Source organism: Dendrobates tinctorius, unplaced genomic scaffold (genome assembly GCF_039654945.1).
Source record: "Dendrobates tinctorius isolate UK_male_01 unplaced genomic scaffold, ASM3965494v1 ptg000358l, whole genome shotgun sequence".
Lineage (NCBI taxonomy): Eukaryota > Metazoa > Chordata > Amphibia > Anura > Dendrobatidae > Dendrobates > Dendrobates tinctorius.
In genome coordinates, this window is record NW_027362024.1 from 380,467 (window position 1) to 393,577 (window position 13,111).

Sequence of the window (13,111 nt, forward strand, 5' to 3'; positions counted from 1 at the left end):
AAGTGTTTGTTTTACGTGGGCAGTATGGTTGCAAAGCTGAACCTTAAAGGAATGTCCAGAAGGGCACCACCAGGAGTGGAGCCTACAGTTAAATTCGACTCCACCTGGGAAACCTCAACCATGCCAGCTACAGAACAGATGCACACATTGCAAGCTTAATTCCGTTAACGAACGAGACTCCGTCATGCCCCGCGGTCCAAGTCCGGCTTACTAGAGGGACACGTGAGGCTCTGGCACATGAGATTGGCCAATAACTGGTGTGTCATGCCCTTACATGTCCGTGGCTGCATGTGCGCTACACTGAAAAGGCCAGCGTTTGTCGCTTACAGGTGCAGATAACCCGCTGAACAACGTTAGTGATGGGGATCTGTGATTACAATTATTACCCGCGAACAATGATTTCCCAGTAAGTGCAGGTCAACTGCAGTTCCGGAATTAGGCCTAACCGTCATTCCTGAAAAAATGAAAAACTTACGTGTGCAAACCACAGGTGCTGTAGCTTGCTTAACAGCTCGCCAGCCGTTCTCACGCCCAGTATGGATTGCATGTGATTGCACAAAGGTTAGAAAGGGTACCATATCCCCGGATAACATGTATGGATAGCGTACACATTCAAAATATATGTCTATACATCAGGAGGCAGGCTCAGACGGTGTTAGGCCCAGTATGGATTGCACGTGATTGCACAAAGGTTAGAAAGGGTACCGTATCCCCGGATAACATGTATGGATAGCATACACATTAAAAAGATATGTCTATACATCAGGAGGCAGGCTCAGACGGTGTTAGGCCCAGTATGGATTGCACGTGATTGCACAAAGGTGAGAAAGGGTACCGTATCCCCAGATAACATGTATGGATAGCATACACATTCAAAATATATGTCTATACATCAGGAGGCAGGCTCAGACGGTGTCAGGCCCAGTATGGATTGCACGTGATTGCACAAAGGTGAGAAAGGGTTCCGTATCCTCAGATAACATGTATGGATAGCGTACACATTCAAAATATATGTCTATACATCAGGAGGCAGGCTCAGACGGTGTTAGGCCCAGTATGGATTGCACGTGATTGCACAAAGGTGAGAAGGGGTACCGTATCCCCAGATAACATATATGGATAGCGTACACATTCAAAATATATGTCTATACATCAGGAGGCAGGCTCAGACGGTGTTAGGCCCAGTATGGATTGCACGTGATTGCACAAAGGTTAGAAAGGGTACCGTATCCTCAGATAACATGTATGGATAGCGTACACATTCAAAATATATGTCTATACATCATGAGGCAGGCTCAGACGGTGTTAGGCCCAGTATGGATTGCACGTGATTGCACAAAGGTGAGAAAGGGTACCGTATCCCCAGATAACATGTATGGATAGCATACACATTCAAAATATATGTCTATACATCAGGAGGCAGGCTCAGACGGTGTTAGGCCCAGTATGGATTGCACTTGATTGCACAAAGGTGAGAAAGGGTACCGTATACCCAGATAACATGTATGGATAGCGTACACATTCAAAATATATGTCTATACATCATGAGGCAGGCTCAGACGGTGTTAGGCCCAGTATGGATTGCACGTGATTGCACAAAGGTGAGAAAGGGTACCGTATCCCCAGATAACATGTATGGATAGCGTACACATTCAAAATATATGTCTATACATCAGGAGGCAGGCTCAGATGGTGTTAGGCCCAGTATGGATTGCACGTGATTGCACAAAGGTTAGAAAGGGTACCGTATCCCCAGATAACATGTATGGATAGCGTACACATTCAAAATATATGTCTATACATCAGGAGGCAGGCTCAAACGGTGTCAGGCCCAGTATGGATTTGACGGCCCAGACTACACAGCGGAGGAGCAGGGAGAGGTAAAGATTGCAAATGCTGGGGCCCCGCCCAAGCAAGGGGGGCCCACTCGTGGGCGTCGGTACTGGCACTGGGCCCCTCATAGTACGGCGGTGTGTCTGACGGCGGGTGTGCACCACCACCGTCAGAGACACTTGATTGCACGATGAGGGACCCTGTGCCAGTGCCCGCGCCCAAGATTCGGCCTACCCACCTGTCCAGGGCAACGGCACTCGCACGGTGTCGTGCGCTAGGTGGTGACCCCGGCCATGGGGGGGAGGCAGCACAGTTAGGGAGTTTTAGAAAGTGGCATATGTTGATGTTGGACATTCAGCTGATGCAAAAGGTGAAATAGGTCAAGACCCAGGAATAGGTGGACCAAAGCAAGCCATTTTTCTGTCACCCTATGTGTCATCAGGGGAAGGTGGGACAAAATCCTTGGAAACCCATGCGTGGTTCATTTTAATGAAGGTTAGATCATCCACATTTTGGGTTGACAGACGGGTCCTTTTTTCTGTCAGGATTGATCCAGCTGCACTGAAGACTCTTTCCGATAGCACACTTGCAGCTGGGCAAGCGAGCTCCTGTAAGGCATATTGTGCCAATTCAGGCCAGGTGTCCAGTTTAGCAGCCCAATAGTCAAAGGGGAATGACCTGTGTGGGAGAACATCGATATGGGAGGAAAAGTAGTTTGTAACCATAGTTGACAACTGCTGTCTCCTGTCACTTTCCATCGATGCAGTATTACCAGTTGTGTGAGCGGTACTTGAAAAATCAGTCCACAACATTATCATGAAACCCCTGTCTCCAACGCCACTTCTGCTGTGTGCACCACGAACACCTCTGCCAAGCTGACCCCGGCCCGTACGGCTCGTGTGAGAACCATCACCGCTGCTGTGTGCTGGGAATGCCTCAAGCAACCGATTTACCAGAGTTGCTTGTTTATTAGCCAATATTAGGTCAAGGTTCTCCTGTGGCATGATGTTTTGTAATTTGCCTTTATAGCGTGGATCCAGGATGCTGGCCAACCAGTAGTCGTCATCGTTCATCATTTTGGCAATGCGGGGGTCCCTTTTTAGGATCTGCAAGGCATAATCTGACATGTGGGCCAATGTTCCCGGTGTCAATGATGCACTGCGAGTGCTGGTTGGAGGAGCACTTTCTGGCAAATCCACATCCCTCCAGTCATGCACAAACCCTGTACCAGACCTTGCCACGCCAACATTTTCACTTGCCCCACGAGATGCATCCTCCTCCCCTAAGTAATCATCCCCATCATCCTCCTCCTCTTCTTCCTCCACCTCGTCCAGGAGAGGTCCCTGAGCAGACAATGGCTGAATGTCATCAAGGATTCCCTCCTCCTCTTCCTCCTCATCAACATTGGCTGCAGAAGCCTGCTCCTTAAGGTGCGTCAAAGTTTGCATGAGCAGACGCATAAGTGGGATGCTCATGCTTAGGATGGCGTCGTCTGCGCTTACCAGCCGTGTGCATTCCTCAAAACACTGAAGGACTTTACAGAGGTCTTTCAGCTTCGACCACTGCACACCTGTCAACTCCATGTCTGCTCTCAAAGTGCCTGGCCGTGTATCCTCCCACAAATGCATTATGGCCTGCCTCTGCTCGCACAGCCGCTCCACCATGTGCAGGGTGGAGTTCCACCTTGTTGCAATGTCGATAATGAGGCGGTGGTTGGGAAGGTGGAGCAATCGCTGCAGCTTCTGCATACGAACGGAGTGTACAGGCGACCGGCGGATGTGCGCGCACAGTCTTCGCACCTTCTGGAGCAGGGCTGTTAACTCCGGATAATTTTTGAGGAAGCACTGCACCACCAGGTTCAAGGTGTGAGCCAAGCAAGGTATGTGGCTGAGTTTTGAAAGGGCTATGGCTGCCACAAAATTACGGCCGTTATCACTAACTACCTTGCCTGCCTCAAGATGTACACTGCCCAGCCATGACTCAGTTTGTCGCTGAAAGTACTCGGCCAGCACCTCGGCGGTGTGTCTGTCGCCCAAACACATCATCTGCAACACAGCCTGCTGACGCTTTCCACTAGCTGCTCGATAGGGGGACACCTCGTGTGCAACAGTGGCAGCTGCAGATGGAGTGCTCGTACGACTGCGCTCTGGACGAGTTTTCGCTTCTGGAGGAGGAGGGTCGAACGCCTACAGCCAACTGTTTCCTATACCGTGGGCTAGGCAGCACTGTCCCACCACCGCTGTCCCCTGTGGACCCTGCATCCACCACATTAACCCAGTGCGCAGTGATGGACACGTAACGGCCCTGGCCATGCCGACTGGACCATGCATCAGTTGTGAGGTGCACCTTTCCGCTCACTGACTGCTTGAGTGCATGGACAATGCGGTCTTTCACATGATGGTGGAGGGCTGGGATGGCTTTGCGAGAGAAGAAGTGGCGACTGGGTAGGTCATAGCGTGGTACTGCATAGGCCATGAGTTCGCGGAAAGCTGCGCTTTCCACCAACCGAAAGGGCATCATCTCAAACGAGATTAGTTTGGCAATGTGGGCGTTCAAACCCAGTGTACGTGGATGAGAGACTGAGTACTTTCTTGACCTATTCATAGTGTCTGGGAGGGTGAGCTGGACTTGAGAGCTGCATATGGTGGAAGTAGCGGTGGACAGGGCGGACTGAGAGAGGGTTGATGATGGTGATGGAGTTGGTGTTCTTTCTGATGGCCTAGAATCAGTCTTTCGTTGATATAACAGTGGGATTCCCTGACTGCTGTGGCCTTGCAATGACACCTCAACATTTGCTGCTGTGCTAACCGGTGGGCTTACAGTGGGGGAAACAATGTAGCGTTGCTGACTACCTTCGTTGTGATCAGTTGCACATGTGGCACTTGAGGTTTGGTGTTGTGTCCACGCTTGCAAGTGCATGCTGGTTAAATGTCTAAGCATGCAACTGGTATTCAAATTTTTCAGATTTTTCCCTCGGCTAAAGGTCTTTGCGCACTTCTTACAGATAACCTTGGCCTGATCATGAGGATTTTGTTCAAAAAAGTGCCACACTGCACTCTTCCTACTTTGGCAGACATTTTGCGGCCTAGCACGCTGTGATCTTTTGACCCTCTGGACAAGCTGTCCAGCAACTCTTTTGATTTTTGGAACCTGTCTTTGGAGTGCTCCGGGCCTGCCAGATAACAGCTGTTGCGATGTCGATGTCTGCTGTGGATGCTCCTCATCTGAGCTATTGGAAGCAGCACCCTCTTCCCCCAATGGATGCCAATCTGGGTCAACAACTGGGTCATCTATCACCTCCTTTTCAATGTCATGTGCACCTTCCTCTGTGTCACCGTGTATGGTGGTATAGTGTGCGGGAAGGGGCACCTGAGTCTCATCAGGGTCAGAATCTGGCTCTGTACACTGCGAGGACAATGTAGTGCTCTGAGTGAATGTACCAGCAGAATCATCCATCAGCGGCTGTGCATCAGTGCACTCCATGTCAGATTCATCTTGGCCTGGGTAATTCACCATTTCACTTGATAATCCAGGCATGGTATGTGAAAACAGCTCCATCGAGTAATCAGTAGTATGGCCTGCGTCATCCTTCAATCTTGGTTGGGGTGAAGGACACAAGGAAAGGTGTGTTTCATGAACATGAGCCTCCAATGACGACTCAGTGCTTTTACTTTTTACAACTGAAGAAGAGGAGGCGATAGAGCTGGAGGCTGAGTCAGCAATGTAAGACAAAACTTTTTCCTGATGCTCTGGCTTTAAAAGCGGTTTGCCAACTCCTAGAAAACTAAGCCTTCGAAGCCTTATGGAGCCAGACGATGACGCAGGCTCAACACCTGCATTTGGTCCTATTTTGCTCTTGCCACTACCATCAGATCCACCACCAACACCATCATTACCAGCTGCCAACCCCCACCCAATTCCACAGCCTCTTCCACCAGCCTTCCTCATTTTTGGTAAAAATGTAGACAAAATCCAACAAACTATATAGTAATGTAAAACAAGGTACAAGGTGTCTATAGGACAGGGGAGATTTTGAATTTCTGCTCACACTAGTGGACACTGGACACTTTTGGATTGTGTGAGGCCCACTGAATATCTGAGCGCTATGTGACAGGCTCGATGGCACAGCTGTGACCAAAGTGACTAGAGGATAAGTGAGATTTTGAATTTCTGCAGACACTTGTGGACACTGGACACTTTTGGATTGTGTGAGGCCCACTGAATATCTGAGCGCTATGTCACAGGCTCGATGGCACAGCTGTGACCAAGGTGACTAGAGGATAAGTGAGATTTTGAATTTCTGCAGACACTTGTGGACACTGGACACTTTTGGATTGTGTGAGGCCCACTGAATATCTGAGCGCTATGTGACAGGCTCGATGGCACAGCTGTGACCAAAGTGACTAGAGGATAAGTGAGATTTTGAATTTCTGCAGACACTTGTGGACACTGGACACTTTTGGATTGTGTGAGGCCCACTGAATATCTGAGCCCTATGTGACAGGCTCGATGGCACAGCTGTGACCAAAGTGACTAGAGGATAAGTGAGATTTTGAATTTCTGCAGACACTTGTGGACACTGGACACTTTTGGATTGTGTGAGGCCCACTGAATATCTGAGCGCTATGTGACAGGCTCGATGGCACAGCTGTGACCAAAGTGACTAGAGGATAAGTGAGATTTTGAATTTCTGCAGACACTTGTGGACACTGGACACTTTTGGATTGTGTGAGGCCCACTGAATATCTGAGCGCTATGTCACAGGCTCGATGGCACAGCTGTGACCAAAGTGACTAGAGGATAAGTGAGATTTTGAATTTCTGCAGACACTTGTGGACACTGGACACTTTTGGATTGTGTGAGGCCCACTGAATATCTGAGCGCTATGTGACAGGCTCGATGGCACAGCTGTGACCAAATGACCAGAGGATAAGTGAGATTTTGAATTTCTGCAGACACTTGTTGACACTGGACACTTTTGGATTGTGTGAGGCCCACTGAATATCTGAGTGCTGTCACAGGCTCGATGGCACAGCTGTGACCAAAGTGACTAGAGGATAAGTGAGATTTTGAATTTCTGCAGACACTTGTGGACACTGGACACTTTTGGATTGTGTGAGGCCCACTGAATATCTGAGCGCTATGTCACAGGCTCGATGGCACAGCTGTGACCAAAGTGACTAGAGGATAAGTGAGATTTTGAATTTCTGCAGACACTTGTGGACACTGGACACTTTTGGATTGTGTGAGGCCCACTGAATATCTGAGCGCTATGTGACAGGCTCGATGGCACAGCTGTGACCAAAGTGACTAGAGGATAAGTGAGATTTTGAATTTCTGCAGACACTTGTGGACACTGGACACTTTTGGATTGTGTGAGGCCCACTGAATATCTGAGCGCTATGTCACAGGCTCGATGGCACAGCTGTGACCAAAGTGAATAGAGGATAAGTGAGATTTTGAATTTCTGCAGACACTTGTGGACACTGGACACTTTTGGATTGTGTGAGGCCCACTGAATATCTGAGCGCTATGTGACAGGCTCGATGGCACAGCTGTGACCAAAGTGACTAGAGGATAAGTGAGATTTTGAATTTCTGCAGACACTTGTGGACACTGGACACTTTTGGATTGTGTGAGGCCCACTGAATATCTGAGCGCTATGTCACAGGCTCGATGGCACAGCTGTGACCAAAGTGACTAGAGGATAAGTGAGATTTTGAATTTCTGCAGACACTGGACACTTTTGGATTGTGTGAGGCCCACTGAATATCTGAGTGCTATGTCACAGGCAGAAATTGGCTAGTGTATCACAAACTACAAGGTGTATGTAGAATTGGGCAGAGTAGGAATCTCCCTAGAGTACAGGTCTGTAAGAACGGAACATGTCCTCGACTTATTCTCACAGAGTGACACAGATAGCTTCACTGTGGCTGTGATAATAGCCGTTACACGGTACTGTGTGAGAAGCGTACACCGCTGTATGGTGTGAAAAAATGCACGCTCAGTACCTCAGCAGGACAAAAAAAAACAAATTGGGATTGCTTTTAAAAAAGCAGTTTGCAGCTCAGTACCTCAGCAGGACAAAAAAAAAATTGGGATTGCTTTTAAAAAAGCAGTTTGCAGAGCAGTGGGTAAACAGCAACGCCAGCTGTCAGGAAGCCTTAGAAGGCAGTCCAACAACCAACACCACTGATACACCACAATATAGCCTCCCCTTGCACTGCACACACAGTGACTGGTGTGTTGTACAGGCACAATCGCTAGCAGCAGAAGCAGTTTTTTTTCTTCCCTGCCTAACACTCTCCCTACAGAATCAGCAGCAACCTCTCCCTATACTGAGATCGGCAGAAGTAAGATGGCGGTCGGCGTGCACGCCCTTTTATACCCCCTGTGACGCCCACCAAAGCAAGCCAATCACTTGCATGCCCTTCTGAAAGATGGTGGTGACCCGTGCCTATGTCATCACGTTGCCCACAGTGTCCGTGGATCCTGATTGGCTGAAAAAGAGCGCAAAACAAACTTTTGAAACGCGACTTTGGCGCGCAAGTCGCCGACCTCGTGGCCGACCTCATCCTAGGGTCAGGTTTCGTTTCATGAAACCCGACTGCCCAAAGTCGGCGACTTTTGAAATTTTTCGACTCGTTTCGCTCAACTCTAATCCTAAATGTTGTTTGCGCACATTGCAAGACTCCAAAGTGAAAGCGGATATAACTGGATTGGTTTATGGAAACCTTGTTGCTTTTCAACAGCCTTTGAGCCACTAATAGTGTTTACAGATGATGGACCTGAGTGGGGACTTGTTTTTTGTGAGATGAGAATTGGTATTATTTTCACCTACATAACATTGATTGGTTTCTTTTTATTTGATATTTGGGAGGCAGAATGAACAAACAGTTGAACACCACACACTGCTGGTTCATCCAACAAGGTTTTCTATTAGACTGTGAACTGTCATTGTCTTGGTAAATAATTAAAGTTTTTTACATAGGTTGCCATTTTTATGTACAGTTTAAGTAGAAATGTTCAAAAATATAAAACTTAATATTTTATTAAATTTTTTTTTTTTTTTTATCTTCGCAGATGACTGTAGCAGGAGATCAGAGGGACAGCTGACATCTTCAATTTTTAAATCTGATGATCTTGAGATCCTACAAGATACAACTGAAGTGATAGCTATTACTCCAGATATATCATCATCCATTCACAGCAAAGATCTGTCATCTGATCCTATGAAACAGGTCCCATCTTCTGTTCATTACTGACTATTAAGGAAAATCAAAGTCACAAAAGAGGCATTAAAAAACAAACTGCTCCTAAAGGAAAGAAGACATTTTCATGTTCAGAATGTGGGAAATGTTTTAACAAGAAATCAGATTATGTTAAGCACCAGAGAACTCACACAGTGGAGAAGCCTTTTTCCTGTTCAGAATGTGGGAAATATTTTGCACAGAAATCAAATTTTGTTACCCACCAGAGAACTCACACAGGGGAGAAGCCTTTTTCCTGTTCAGAATGTGGGAAATCTTTTGCACAGAAATCACAATTGGTTACCCACAAGAGAACTCACACAGGGGAGAAGGCTTTTTCATGTTCAGAATGTGGGAAATGTTTTAACAATAAATCACATTGTGTTAAGCACCAGAGAACTCACACAGGGGAGAAACTATATTCATGTTCAGAATGTGGGAAATGTTTTGTACATAAATCACATTTTGTTATCCACCAAATAACTCACACAGGAGAGAAGCCTTTTTCATGTTCAGAATGTGGGAAATGCTTTAACAATAAATCAAATTTTGTTAAGCACCAGAGAACTCACACAGGGGAGAAGCCATTTTCATGTTCAGAATGTGGGAAACATTTTAACCAGAAAGCGCTTCTTCATCGCCATCAGAGCAGTCACACAGATGAGAAGCCTTTTTTATTTTCTTAATGTGGGAAATATTTTACTTGGAAATCAACTGTTAATAAACATCAGAGACATAACAAAGGGGAGAAGACTTTTTATGTTCATAATGTTGGAATAGTTTTAACCAAAATTAAATCTTCTTAAATGGGTTGTCTCTTGTCATTCCTCATGTTTGCTGACAAAAGGATAAATATAAACCTTATTAATTCCAAATGTAAAACTATACCCATAATTCACCCCCTGAAGGTTAGTCAGTAGGTGACTAATAGAAAAAAACATGTACCCTACATCTCAGGTATATAGGGTGAGGTGATGTATACACACTCACTCTCCAAGCCTCTCATTTCTACGGGTTTCATCGTCCTCACCAAAGGCGTCATCAGGAGACTAATTAATATTGATCTATATTCAAGCGAGACTAGACAAAAAAAACTAAAATCATGTATCATGTTATCCGAAACAAAACTAGCCACATATATGCAGATCCCAGACTTCAAACTATATACTTCATACAGTTTTTACATCACGAGGGACACGGATCTATAATTCTATAGGAAACAATCTAGGGGTGACAGTGAGTGGTGTCAGGAAACAAAACAATGCATGTGAAAAGAGCCAAATGTGACACCACCAAGTGGCCAGTGAAAGTGCAACGGATAAGAAAAGAGAATAAAAAGTGATATGGTAAAGTTATAACGATAAAAGCAGCTTAAAAAACAGTGATGGATAATAAAATATATGGAAAAGTGTTTGTTGTGAAGTGTATACACTCATAGAAATGTTTTCTTTGAAATATAAATAAATCAGTATTAGGATGTGTAAAAAAAGAGAAATATGTTATTTTGAGAAAATGTAATGAACAATAAGTTAAGTGAATAATCGTGAATGAAATTGTTATTAAAAAATATAATTAAATCCCAGAACCTGACACTTCCCAGGATATATGGGCTTATATTGGAATCCCAATTAACCAACTGGAAAGTTAAAAATAAAGGATACAAAAAAACAAGCCCAAAACACCTCATAACCCACAATGTAAGGTCAGAAAAATACAGAAAAAATATAAGTTTATATTCACACTGCAATATCAGTCACATGTGATCTGTGTCTCCCAGAAGAAAAGTCATCATAGTGTCATTCCCAGTAATAACCGTATAGAGGAGTAAATGAATGTGGAGAGACCGTTCATTGTTAGAATAGTGGGTAGACACAGATGGTATCCAATGTTCCTGACTGTCCGGATGTAATGCTAAGTAGATATGATTTTACGGAACATTCTAGTATCTCCCATTGCTACTCTACTGATGAGAAAATCTACCTGTCAGCTGAAAACCCCCCTTACTCACTTACAGCTCTGTGTCTGCATTAGTAATAGGACACCAGACATTTCCTGTTGCAAGCAGCTGTCTCTCTCTTCCCCCCTCCCTGCACAGCCAGGAAAGGAAGTCTTTGTTTAAACCATACGGGGCAAGCTTATGAATGAGAGATATTAAAATAAGCCTAGCGCAGGCTCCGGTCGCAACAGAAAAATGAAACAGACATTTCTGTGATCTGCGCGGACCCGGCTTCGCTACGGTGGCTCTTGCGAAGTTCTAGCACTCTCATAAACGGAGATATGGATTACTCCCAAATGTTGTGTCCTAACTACTGCATGTTTGGTTTTGTTTTATTGTATTCGATAAATGGGGAAAAACGATGCCATCTGCGTGTTTATGTGAGCTTGCCTCATCGAGATATAGTTAGTATAAATTTTACAGTTAGATTGTAACTTAGAGAAAGGGGGGCCAAACGTCTCCAGCAACCCCTTCTGTGATGTCACACAGCAGACGCCATAAGGCATGCCAGTAAACAAACCAGTCAGTTAAGCTGGAGTTTTCATGCTGAAAGGACCCACCAGATGTTGGGAGATGTCTGGCTGGCTGCCTGCCCATCTCCCAGCCACATGATTTGCCTAAAGATAATTGAGCAACTGTAAGTTTTAATTTCTGCTTTTCATCCCTGTTATTTTATATTTGCAATGTACATATCTAATGTTTCAACTTTGTAACAACTTTTTATCTATGTAATCACTGCCCGCCTTTGGGGAATAAATCATAAAATTATCAGTCTGTCTTCATGCTCTAAGAAACGAACACGTGCCTTTAGATAATTATGCTACCGAATTGGGTTGGCTTCGAACCCCTCTATTAAGTCTATAACTTAAGCAGAGAAACCAGGGGCTGGTGGCGGCGTGGTGTGTTTGGTTGGTTGGGCTAGCTGGCAGTACGCAAGGGTCTTATGCTGATTGGGTGACTGAGGCCAGAGCACTGATAATCCCCTTACTGCAGCAGTCTAATCGCCTGTGCACAACAAGCAGCCAGTCCGGCGACTAATTATCCTAGGTGTAGTTCCCTGACTGACCTGAGAATAAGGGGGGCGCCTGAGAGCTGCAAGTTACAAAGTGGAACTGAGAAAGTGGGATATACATAAATCCCCGCAGTTCTTGGAAGGTTGTTAGCAGTGTTGGGGCATCCAAAATAACCCCCCTGCGATAAATTGTTAGGGCAAGACTAGCTTGCTGTATTTTTGTCACATGGTGCCAGTGGTGGGTTAACTAAGATAAGCCCCCACTGTGCCTGTGATAGCCATGTGTCGACAGTGCGTCGCATTCCCCCGTCCGTGACATATCGGTGTCAGCAGTGGGATCGTGACATATTGGTGGCAGCGGTGATATCGTGACACCGGATGTCTAGAGGATCTTCACCATAGGAGAGTAAAGTGCAGATAGGCTATCTTGTGACTGTTGTTTTATGAGGAAACCTTTTAAATAAAAGGGAAATGAAAAACAAATAAGACACATGGAAATCAGATAAAACTGTTTTATTTAAAAAAGAGTGTAGAGAACAAATTCTACCAAACCCCCTATAGGAAAGGGGAGATGCTGAGAACTTCATTTACACCATTGGGATATAAGGTAATTGCCAGATCCATTTAGTTTCTAATTGTGACCAGTAGTGATGGGCGAACCCCCCCCCCCCCCCCCCCCGATGATCGGGATCGCTGGGTTCGCCCGAGATTTTTTGTAAAGTTCAAGCTCGGGGCCGGAGATGACGCGAACTTGCGTCCAAACCCAGAGCTTGGACTTTACAGATATGGGGTGGGGGGCTGTAAAAGCATAAAATTAATAATAAACATTATAATTATACTTACTAGTCCAGTGACGCGTCCTCCCGCCTTGTCTCCCGGCTGCATCTACTTCCGGGGCCGCTCATTAACTTCCGGCTTATTCACTCCACTGCTCGGAAATTTTCAGCCAGTGTCAGTGGCGTTCGTGTGGTGACGTCAGGGTTCACCCCAGTTAATGCGCGGCCCCAGAAGCAGATGCGG

The 13,111-nt window shown here is 45.8% G+C and overlaps 1 protein-coding gene across 1 annotated transcript in view; it reads left to right on the forward strand.

Annotated features, from left to right (window-relative positions):
• Positions 1 to 9,895, forward strand: part of LOC141075490 (uncharacterized) — a 28,751-nt gene extending 18,856 nt beyond the window's left edge. The window contains exon 5 of the mRNA XM_073562578.1: positions 9,063 to 9,895. Within this exon, the coding sequence (XP_073418679.1) occupies positions 9,063 to 9,769 (707 nt within the window). The 3' untranslated portion in view covers positions 9,770 to 9,895. The remainder of the gene's footprint in view (positions 1 to 9,062) is intronic.
• The last annotated feature ends 3,216 nt before the right edge of the window (positions 9,896 to 13,111 follow it).